The following is an 11,534-nucleotide window of genomic DNA, read 5'->3' as shown; positions in this document are numbered from 1 at the left end:
TCATTTCCCCTTGGACTTATCTGACGGCTTGTCATCGTCCTTGCCCGGATTTTTCTTGCTTGAATCCTCCTTCTTATCGTCCTGGGTCGAATCCTTTTTGGTTGCATCCTCCTTGGTCGCGTCCTGCTTGGTCGAATCCTGGTCTGTTAATTTATGCCAGATGGATTTGAGAAAGCCCTCCCGTTGAGAGTCCGGAGCACTGGAGAATGTCAGATCTCATTGTGGCCACAGTATATGTCATTCATTACTCACCTAGACTTTCCAACGTTCATTATACGCTTCGCCGTCTTGTCATTCAGCTCATCTGCTAGCATTTCGACGATGGTGCGTTGGTTGTAACTTAGGTACTTAGGCATGGCAACCTTGAACTCCACCTTGAGATCTCCCGAGGCGTTTCTTCTGCGCTCGAGTTTCTTCATACCCATCCCTGGTAGGGTGATCTTATCCCCAGTGGCAGTGCCCGTGGCGATCTTAACATTTACTTCGCCGTCTAAGGTTGGTATCTTGACTTCGCCTCCCAGTATAGCAGTGGTGAGTGGTATCGTAGCCGTGTATAATACGTCGGATCCGGACCGGCTAAATTTGGGGTCGGTTTGGACCCTTATGAGGACGTATAGATGTCCCGGAATACCTTTGGCATCCGGGTTGGCAGCAGTCCCAGTCACTGGCGCATCTCCCTCTTGGTTGATACGCAATCGCTGGCCATCCTCTATACCTCCAGGTATGTCCACATCTATCGTTTTCCGCTCTCTGACAACTCCATTTCCGGAGCACGGCCGGCACTCTCCTCCTTTTGGAGTCGTGACACCTTGGCCGCCGCAAGTACCACAGGTGGAAGCCATCTGGAAACCTCCTGACATGAAGTGTACACGAGTTCCCGTTCCTCCGCAGGTCTGGCATTCCGACCGTTTGGTCCCAGGCTTCAATCCGTTTCCAGAACAGGTTTTGCATGTAACTAGAGGCGTTATAGTAATGGCCTTCCTGGTACCCTTGGCGGACTCCATGAATGATATTGTAGTTTGCACACTAATATCGTCCCCAACCAAGATTTCCTCCTGGAATGGGCTTGGTCCACCTCGTCGGGGCCTTCCGCCACCCTGAGTAAATCCCCTGAATAGATCCTCGAAGTTGAAATCGGCTCCGAATCCAGCACTGCCAAATCCACCAGCTCCTCCAAATGGGTTTCCTCCACCGAACGGGTGTCCAGCACCTCCAAAGGGGTCCCCGCCACTTCCAGGACTGGGTCCGGCGCCTTGGTCGAAGCCGGCCGCGCCGAACTGATCCCAAGCGGCCTTCTTTTGCGGATCTGTGAGAAGCTCGTACGAAGATTGTGCTTCGGCAAACTTGTCCTTTGCAGTAGGGTCTTTATTCGTATCGGGGTGGAACTTCTTAGCCATGCCATAATACGCCTTCTTTATCTCGGATGCCGAGGCGTTCTTATCGACACCAAGGACTCGATATGGATCCTTCGTTGCCAGCTGCCGCGAACTTGCATGGAAGCCCTTTAAAACGTCAGTCGGTTTACAGTGGACTGGGTATTGACATGAACACTCACCCTATTTAGGCCTATCCGTACGGCGGAGGCAGTGGATCTCATCGGCTTAACCCTCGATGACGGAGCTGGGCATGCGTGGCATAGCTGACGTTTCTGTACGTTCGACACATCTTGGTGGAAGTGTTGCCGTCGAGATGTTCGTGCAGGGCATATGATCCGGGTGGTTGTGCCGGCCTTTGCGAGCAGGCTCGTTGTACCAGTCTTCATGATGTGCGATTAAAAATTCCTCATCTATGCCCAAAAACGACGCTCGAATTCTGTTCCAAATTATGGCCGCGATTATATTGACGCCCGGGTTGGAGGGCTGGAGGCGGTTTGCGATGCAATAGTTGCAAAGTTGGTAACTAGCAGAGTACGGGATGATGGCGCTGCTTGTCAAAACTTTTTTTGGCCGCTCGTGATTGGCTGCGGACTAAGCTTCTAGTGCAGTCCGAAAGGGGCCTGAATTTATTAGAGCTTTCTGGAATCCTCTCAGGATAATCCTCGGAGCACCGAAGATTTCTAGTTTCTAAGTTCTCGGTTGTAAACTTGTCGCCTCCGTACAACCAGATTAGACGCATTTATTAGGTTTGTCTAGAAATTCGTTTTCATACATGGTCGAGCCATGACAGAGTCCAACCCCACCTTTCATTATAACCTCGGAAATGCAACATGTATATGGTTTCTATCAACAAAGTACAACCCTTTTTAATGTTGGGTTTAATTCGATTGCCTATACGCCGAATAAATAGTACTGTGTGTCATTCTTGGACACAGGGTATCAAGCTCCAGTAGCTTTTAGTATTACGCCGATTCCAGCCCAAGTGTCAACCATGTGTCCAATCCAGGAACGCCCTCCAAATATAACAACCCCAAAATATACACCGTTATCGGGGCCGCTGAGGGGCAAATCGCATTCGGAAATTTTTATCTGTAGAGTTGAATTGTCAGTTTGGGCAAGGCGTAGAGTAAGCGGGAATCCAAATGAGGCGGGTAGACCAACCTTGCCATCGAACCTTGTACAGGAAATCCACAACCACTTCGTTTTCAGCTATGCCCATACTGTTAAAATGCTTGCGTACAGCATTTGCCAGCTGGTCTTTGCCTTGCCTCCGCTGCTCCTTCCGCCTAGCCATTGTTGGGGACATGCGACCAATTGAAGAGTGGGCGAGCACCATCTCATTGTACGGCTTGTTGAACGCAGCCGGTGTATTCAGGCGATAATCATATCTATATCCGTGGAGTATTTCGGGTTCAAAGCTTGACCATTGAAGCTGTTGTTCTGAGTTTCAGCAAGGGTTTAATTTTCGAAGGTGGGCAATACTAACACCCGGGGCAGCATCGGCACCAGCTGTTCCTGAGACTGCCGCAGGCGTATTACTTGGGCCTGCTGTTACCACATCTCGGAGTGAGCTTCCAGCAGCTGCTGTACCTGCTATCCGCCGGTTCTTGCCATTGGCCGCGGTTGAAGAGTTGGATCCAGGCTTCTCTTTCGTGCTCGAAGCCTCGGACCTCGAGTCGTCCTGGTGCTGTTTTGATTTCGAGGGCGGCATGGCGAGACAACAGGCCGCCTGTTTGAGAAGCGGTTGGTATAATCGTAAAGCTGTGATATATCGTTGTCAATAATGAGTAATGTGAATAGGCAGTCCCATCTCGTGTTGCTGTTGGGTGCTTGGGAGGAAGAAGGCCATCGTAAGGGTCGGCCATTCGGCGCCAAGCTGCTCCGCGTCCGGACTCCACACGTTCAACACGAAAAGACGCGCTAGAACAACGCTAGGCGAATACTTTATCCGTATCCGACCATATCAGCTATTCAGCATTGCATGTGTGCTGATCCGGGTTCCTGCTTCACAAATCTCGATTTTCTGCGCTCCAGGCGGCTGTTCGAGATAAAATGCTTCGTGTGACCAAACCCAAAAGCCGCCTCGTGTTGCGCGATTTACTTGGTCGCCAGGACGTCAACTCGTGCTCCTCGCCTTATTACGGACGAGTTCTTGCTCGCGTTCAATATTGGTGCTTGTCTTATATTCCTCATTTTCCTTTTCATGATGGCTTGCATATTGTTCTCCTGCTTAAGTCAGCCAAGGCGCCAAAAGGCGTGCGGTTTGTGTCCTGTGGCTGTGATGCGCAAATCAGATGGCCTTGAATAGCTTGAAGAGAATTCACTCCCACCTCAGCCTTCTCCCCCCACCCCCAAAGATCCCCGGATTAGCGCAATCGTGTGACGGGAGGCCGTCGGCGTCGCCGCAGGTGCTGGAGGCTAGAAGGCCAGAGGCCCTCATGCTTATGAGATCAAGAAGGATTCGAAGTGGGAATTTCTTTGCAAAAAAGCAAATTTGCTGCAGAACCGTCTCCTCGGAACGACAACTCAATCTTGGTGGCGGGCCCAGGTTCTAGGATATCGGCGACCGGTCGGTTGGCGCTCTGCCATTAATTTTTTCAATTTTTCCTTGCCCGTCGTTGTTGATTCGTTGCTAGTTATTCTTTTCAGCTTCCTTTTGAGTGGAAGAAGTCTTCCGTTTCATCGAAGAACTCTACTGAAGCGCGCTTTGGATTGTCCGACTTAGCTAAATCGGAAACGCATCACCCCAAACGTTGCTGTTTGCCACTAGGGAGATTGCACGGTGATCAGTGTTGATGATTTTGATGACAAGCAAGAGAGTAAGAAAGAGAAGCTAGCCTTGAGAAAAAAACAAAAACAAAAAACCTGATATGAAACCACGGCCACTGTATGAAGGCCCACCTGGTAAACACAGAGCAGCTCGAGAATGGTTCGGGCAACATGGAAAGGATCAAGCTGGAAATAACCCAGTACAATGCCAGAGATACTGAAGATCGCAAGGACACGAGACAACTAAGGCGAGACACTTGTCCCCAAGCCGCCGACTTGCTCGTTGTGGCCGTCTGACTTTGTGTGACGGTATCAATGGGGATGAGAGCATCACGACCAAGGCGTTTTCGGAGAGATACCTCGAAGATGAGGCGTGATACTCCTTATGTACATTCGTACTTCGTACTTGTAGTGTCGTGTAGTGCTGTAGTCTTGCAGCGTTGTGCTTGGGTTCCTCTGGTCGGGCTTGGATCTCCGGGCCTGGTTTGATCCCTGGTTATACGTCATGTGGTGTAGCGGCACACCAGTGGTGGAGGTGGAGGTGAACGCGGAGGCGGAGGTGGAAAATGGGATTGGGATTGGGATTGGGATTGGGAATGGGAATGCGTGATGCAGGAGCCGTCACAGCCACCAAAGTTGGGGAAACGACAGAAAAGTAAGTCGGTACCTAGGTATGTACGTAGTATACTACGCAGAGTACTCTCGTTAAGTTTACCGATGGCTTCATTCTATCCAGGTGCTCCTGAGGCTACCTAGGTACCTAGGTAGGTAAGGCAGTTATACGGAATAAGGCGAAGGGAAGACCTAGACTTGAGCATCAATATTAGCCGATCTACTTCGTAGTATGCCTCAAGACTTAAGACATTAGGGTCGTGGAGTCGTGGAGCAATGTACAGAGTACGTATGTCGGCACTCGGCAGACTCTCAACTCGAAGCACGAGAGAGACAGCTGACGGGGGGGGCGTGGGGTTTTTTATCCAGCCGAGCGAGCACGCAGCGACGCAACTGATACTTGGCAGCCTGGGCAGGTATAGGTACCTTACTCTGTACGGAATAGGTACTAGGCACTAGGTACTCACTCGTAGGCTGGCCACTGGTGGCTGAACAAGGACGACCATTCGATCGCTACCACGGTTTTCCCTGTGGTTGGCTTTTGGCCTCGTGCGTACGGAGTAGGTTGGTATTTGTCTGGAACTATTACCTACCTAGGTAGGTAGGTAGGTACCGTGGAGGCGACTTGTTAATATAATATTGTACTTCGTACATGTATGTATTACCTACCTTACCTTACCTTACGGAGTAGGTACCTTACTGTACTCTATATACCTTAAGACCAAGCCCAAGCTTTTCCTACAAGAGCCCGTGAGCCCGCGAGCCCGCTACCCGCCGCCAACAGGGACCACCAGATACATGGAGTAAGGTAAGGTAAGGTAAGGTAAGGTAACCAGAACTAGACCCTATTATTATGACTACGTCCGACTAGAGGGCTTACTCCGTAGAATGCCCCATGCTGATGATCCCATGTTGCGCCGGGCACGCCCGTGTCCTCCGTCGTAGTATAAAAAGAATGGGTACTTGGTGCTTCGTGCTTCGTACTACTAGGTAGACTATCACTCTCCACAACTACTTCGCATAACTCCTATTCTCCGGCGAGTACGTAGTCCAGGATTTCGTACAGTAGCCGCAGCTCATACAAAGTAGGGCTATATTGCTGTACCCACCTGATCTGCTTTAAAGCTTGTATGCGTATGCTCTCTTCACCTATAGCTACCACATAGCTACCTAGCTACGTACCTACCTAGTAGGTACGTCTCGATAGCTCAACTTCTAATGTGTACATGCACCTATAGGTACCTTGCCTTATGTCCGGAGTATATCCTTCCTGCTTCCCCTTCCTCTATGGCTCTAAGAAGCGCTTCGTTCCCCGTCCCCGCAAGAAGTCCCTCCCTATGTAATGTACGTAGTTAGAATACCTTTGCTTTGCAACCAGCTTCTCTCTCCTGCATCGCCGTTCAACTCGTGCAGGGAAGTTTGCAGTGCGCAGACGCAGGACCGCCTCGATGCGGCACCACGTACAGGCAGTCTTCGTAATATACGAGTACCTACAGGACCTACCGGGCCTCTAGACTCCAGACTCCAGTGCTATTGTGCTTGTAACTACACTGTACTGTACTGCACTCTGTACCTCCAGCATCGCCCAGACCTGTCAACGCCGTCAACGCCTCTTCTCCTCTCCTCCTCCTCTGCCTCTTCTGCCGCCGATCTCTTCCAGACCGCGCAACGCCTCACCACCGAGGTCGAGTGCTACTGTACGAGTACCTTGGGCACTACTACCTACCTTACCTACCCTACCTCCCCAAACACTAGCAGCAGAGGATGCTTGCTTAGGCGTACTGAGGCGCTGGCAACCCTGAGTTCGTAACTTTGCCCCGACTGCTGATCCCTGGAGAGAAGTTCCTCGGCGCCCATATACTGGCAACTTATTATAGGCATATCCGGCCCCCCCCAGATGCTAATAAATACTCTAAATAGTCGCTGGGCCCCCCCCGTGAAGCTGTGAACGAACCCCCACCGAGCTCAGTCCCTCGTCCGCATCCGCATCCACTTCCCTCCGCCGCCAGCCCCGATCTACCAAGTGCTGTACGCACTCCAGCCATCGACGGTATCTCGTACTCAACCTCAACCTCAACCTCATCGTCCTCCTCCACCCCGATCTCTCCACTGCTCCCACGACACGACACACCACATATATACTATATACGCCCGAACCACCAGCGATCTGCCCTGTGTCGCATCGTACTCCAACCCCGAGTTACACATCCACCTCCACCTCCACCTCCACCTCCACATCCCCACCTTCCCCTTCCCTGTGGCCCCCCCGCCGTCCCGCCCATCGCGCTACTTCGTCTGTAGTCGACTTCGTGGACGCGATCCTCGTATCATACCGAGCATTTTGTACGCTCAAACCACATGCGAGTGGCCCCTCCGCCAGCTTCCCCGTGCTCTTCCCGCAATCAAGTCCAGCGTCTGCATCGCGCAGAGGTACTCGGCCTTCCCGGCATGCCATAGTCGGCTCTCAGGTCAATTGACCCCGCGGTTGTGTGCGTGCGTGTGTGTTGAGTGAGAGAGAGAGGGAGAGGGAGAGGGAGTGAGAGACTTACCGCGTGTATATCTAGAGCTGTTTGGTCTGGTCTGGTCTGTTCTGCTCTGCTGTATGGTAAGTCGACCGGCCGCATTCCACATGATTACACGGCACGCCATTAGTTTGATGCCAAAAGCCTGATCAGCTCAATTCGAATCTGAACTGCGAAAACTCGTTGCTCATTAAGCCAAGTTCTAATAACTCTGGTTTGGTCAGATATGGTCAATGTGATTCGCTCATTTCGCCAGCCCTGACTGACGCCCTTGATTGTTACTCGCTGTCCGGCGACTTCCACCTCCTCTACGACCGAGCGATAGAGACATGGGACTATGACTTCCATTCTAGCGCCGCAACCTCGTCCTTTTCCTACAAGTAATATCATGTCACAGATGGACACGCCCGGCATGGCCCAGGTCCAGGATCCTCCCTTGCAGCGCCGGCCAAAGGGCGAGCAGCCTGATGAGAAGAGCCGCGGCAGGCGCCGCAGCCGCGCCAACATCAAGAAGGATGAGGATGGAGACGGGTCGCCCGTCGATGGCGCCGAAGGGCACTCGTCGGGGACGGATGGCCCCTCCAGGAAGCGCCGGAGGAGCCGCAAAGGCTTGGATAAGAAGTTCGAATGTCCCCACGAAGGCTGTGGGAAGAGTTACTCCAGAGCCGAGCATCTGTAAGCGGGCCCTACCTCTACTGCCCTTGGGGCGTTTTTACCCTTTGCACTCCTAACTAGCGTAAATTCAAAGCTACCGGCACCAGCTCAATCACACGCCGAAGCAAATATTTAGTTGTGATTTCCCCGAATGCACCAGGACGTTTGTCCGGCAGGACTTGTGTAACCGGCATCGGGATCGGCACACGGCGAAGGGGTCCCAATTGCATCGGAAGGATTCCATGTTGAGCCACAATCAGCCCTCGCCCATGGCGGATTCCGGAAAGCCATTGCCAATGCATGGCTCTGCTTCCCCAGAGGTGATGAGACCCAATCTGGCCGGTATCAAGTCCCGTCCAAATCAGCTTCAGTATCAATCTCCACAAGAGATGAACGCAAATGCTTATAATGGTAATGTATCGGCAAACGGAGCAGACCACTTCCAACAGGCTGGTGTCTTCAAACGCTCCAATAGTGATGGGATGCCCAGGGAGCAGCCATCCAGCACTGGTATCCCGAATAGTCGGCAGCAGCGTCATTCGAGCTTTGGGGTTTCCGATTCCAAACCCGTGGACTTTTCGCGGGCCCCGTTACAGACGACCGTGGGGCCTTATGGTCTGCTGTCCTCTGCTTCGGGGAACCAGAATTATCATTCTACTACAGCCAGCCCGCAAGGATATGTGAGCCAGCAAAATTTCCCTCCCTTCAGCCTGCCCCCTCCTGGGTTTGCTACTGCCACAACCACCGCGCCGGCTACACGAGAGACTGAGCCGACCTACACGGCCTCGATGTCTGCAGAGTATCCAAGCGATCCCATCCACCACCAGCAATCAGGACCTGATATGATGTTGCTGGATCAGATGACCGCGCCTAACACAGTGCCAGTATTTGGCGGGGAAGGATACAACCGATCACCTTTTGCGATTCCCGAGGACTTTGTGGCATATTTATTCAGTAACCAGCAGTTGGAACATTCCTCGCCGATGGGTCATATGGGGCCCCAAGGCTATGCAGCGTTAGTCTATTAATCTTTACCCAACTGTGTGTATGTGTGCAACCAAGTTTACTAACTAGCCGTCAAGTTACCCTGATGCTCAGAACCAGTATTTCGCCCCTTATTTCACCAACGATGCCAATCTTCCAGGGTTCTTCCCCCCAGGTCAGCAGCCTCACCATCCCATGGCTGTGACTAGCCTCCTCGATACTAGTCTTCCAGAAACTGTGCTCTCTGAAGAGAAGAGTCAGCAGATCGTCGACCTCATCAAGGACCGATTTAATGAAGGGGAGCATACACCAGTTGCCAAGCAGAAGGAAGCGCTCCTGGATGGCGACCGCAATGATGACAGTCACATGCTGAGCCGCAAGATGATGCAAACATATATTGGATCATATTGGTATAATTTCAGTGAACAGGTTCCAATCCGTTTGTCTCCCTTCCCCTTTCTTGCAAATGGTTACTAATTAAATAAACCAGTACACAAGCCAACGTTCTCGCCAGACAAGACGCCAAATCTTCTTCTGATAGCTATGATGGCAATTGGTGCTTCGGCTTTGGATAAAATGCATGGCTACGAAGTGACCGAAGCCAGCGCACATCTCTCAAACTTCCTGGCTTGGCATCTAAGGTGGGAGATATTCAGCGATTCCCACTTCCGACCTCCCGCAAAGTTGTGGGTCTTCCAAGCTCTGCTATTGCTGGAAATCTATGAAAAGATGTATTCAACAAGAGCTTTGCACGAGAGAGCTCACATTCACCATGCTACTACCATCACCCTGATGAGACGCGGCAGCTCCCTCATTGGAAGGTCGGCTCTCGACTCGCCTCCTAGTGTGCGGGACGACAAGCTCAATGAATCCCGACACTCGTCCACGTCTGGTGCTAACACTCCGGACGAATGGTGGAATCACTGGATAACCAACGAGGCCACTCGGCGTGCTGCGTTTGCGGCATTTGTTATCGACTCGACTCATGCGACGATGTTTGGCCATTCAACTGTCATGGTGGCTCATGAGATGCGGCTCCCGCTTCCATGTGATGAAGCCCTTTGGAACGCCACGAACAGCGCCGAAGTAGGCAGAATCGAAGCCCAACTACATGCCAGTGGCGTGAAACCTATTTCTTTCCTGGAAGGGCTCAAACGGACACTGAACGCACAGGAAGTGCGGACAAACTCCTTCGGGCGAACTATTCTTATGGCTGGCCTTTTGAGCGTTAGTTGGCATATGAATCAGCGAGACCTCCAAGTCAACTCCCTTGGGGTCACACAAGCGCTAGGCGGACGAGACAAATGGCGGGGAGCCCTTACTCGAGCCTTCGACCTATGGAAGCAAGATTTCGACAGATCTTTGGCGCGTAGCTCGGATAGTGTTCCTGGCCCTTACATGTATACTGAAAAGAAGGAGGAAAATGTTGTCTTCCAGAACAGGATGGTCCTACATCACTTGGCCCACATGGCCATGCACGTGGATATCGTGGATTGCCAGATATTTGCGCGGGCGAAACGCCTCTTAGGACGTACCATCGGCTCGCAGGATCTAAACAGTGCTCAACGCCGGATGAAGGATAGCTGGGCGCCAACGGCGAAGGCGCGGGATGCCACGTGGTACGCTCTCCGGTTTCTCTGCACCGTTCTGCTCCCGGGAGAATCTGGCTCCGGCATTCATGGCGGTTACGATGATCCGCCTTTCGACTACTCGGCCCGAGATGACACCCTCCTTAACCGACCGTGGGTGATGTATTTCGCAGCGCTGATCGTGTGGTCTTATGGATTCGCCTTGGAGGGGCCTACAACTGCGCCTGTTCCTGCGGCCCATGATTTCCCTGCCCAGGTCCGCGATATGCGTAGTTATCTACGACAACTGGGCCGGATCCGATCACCGGAGGAGCTCAAGTCTATGCGGGGATTCAATGGCTGTAGCGGCATGCTCATGGTTCTTCGAACTACCTTCGACAAGACCAGATGGGAACTACTACACGAAGCATCGCTATTGTTGAATAATTGCATTGGGCTGATTGGCGGCAGCCAATCCTAAGCGCTTGCTCTGTTAGAGATATGGGGATGTGGACGAGGGAGGGATGTGAATAAGCTGACAGTATCATGTCATATCATGATCGACCTATGTGTGTTGTGTAAATGGACGGCTCTCTTGACATATATCGTTGTATTTTATGGGACCCTGCACAATTGCAAGCACATCAAGGATAAGGGTGGGACTCATTTGTTTTCTCCAAACTATTGTTCGGGAGGAGGATTATTTTTCGGATTTCTTGTTGCTTTTTTTTTCTTCCCCCATTGCATGCATGTATACCCTGGAACGAATACGCCATACCTTTTTGCGACTTTTTTGGTGGTTGATGAAATGATATTTATGCATAGATGCTGTATGAATCGCTGGGGAAAGATGGGAAATACTTCTAGCATAGCATACCTAGGAAATAGGGAACGAGGGCCTGGAAAATAAAATTTTATTGGGTCGTTGGGAATGGAGAAAAACCTTGATACTGTCGTTTGCATTGAATTTGTGAGAAATGCACGCCTCCGAGCAAGAGGGTTTCCATCTATTTCTTTGACGATACGCCCATGAATAGGTATGTATGTAG

At 51.6% G+C, this 11,534-nt stretch overlaps 3 protein-coding genes across 3 annotated transcripts; 1 reads left to right on the top strand and 2 right to left on the bottom strand.

Annotated features, from left to right (window-relative positions):
- Positions 1 to 1,762, bottom strand: BP5553_03206 (uncharacterized protein; the record flags this gene model as incomplete). Its single annotated transcript, XM_032011829.1, has 3 exons — positions 1 to 199; positions 253 to 1,502; positions 1,556 to 1,762. The coding sequence occupies 3 exons, from the start codon at positions 1,760 to 1,762 to the stop codon at positions 1 to 3; spliced, it is 1,656 nt and encodes a 551-aa protein (XP_031871522.1).
- Positions 1,763 to 2,421: 659 nt separating this feature from the next.
- On the bottom strand, positions 2,422 to 3,087 carry BP5553_03205 (Uncharacterized protein; the record flags this gene model as incomplete). The annotated part of the gene is made up of 3 exons (XM_032011828.1): positions 2,422 to 2,465; positions 2,538 to 2,808; positions 2,863 to 3,087. The coding sequence occupies 3 exons, from the start codon at positions 3,085 to 3,087 to the stop codon at positions 2,422 to 2,424; spliced, it is 540 nt and encodes a 179-aa protein (XP_031871521.1).
- Positions 3,088 to 7,667: 4,580 nt separating this feature from the next.
- BP5553_03204 (uncharacterized protein) lies at positions 7,668 to 10,966 on the top strand (the record flags this gene model as incomplete). The annotated part of the gene is made up of 4 exons (XM_032011827.1): positions 7,668 to 7,954; positions 8,028 to 8,948; positions 9,016 to 9,356; positions 9,408 to 10,966. The coding sequence occupies 4 exons, from the start codon at positions 7,668 to 7,670 to the stop codon at positions 10,964 to 10,966; spliced, it is 3,108 nt and encodes a 1,035-aa protein (XP_031871520.1).
- Between the last annotated feature and the right edge of the window lie 568 nt (positions 10,967 to 11,534).

This window comes from Venustampulla echinocandica, assembly GCF_003357145.1.
Source record: "Venustampulla echinocandica strain BP 5553 chromosome Unknown scaffold_1, whole genome shotgun sequence".
Classification (NCBI taxonomy): Eukaryota; Fungi; Ascomycota; class Leotiomycetes; order Helotiales; family Pleuroascaceae; genus Venustampulla; species Venustampulla echinocandica.
Note: the sequence above shows the minus strand (reverse complement) of the source record. Positions and strands in the feature narration are given on the sequence as shown.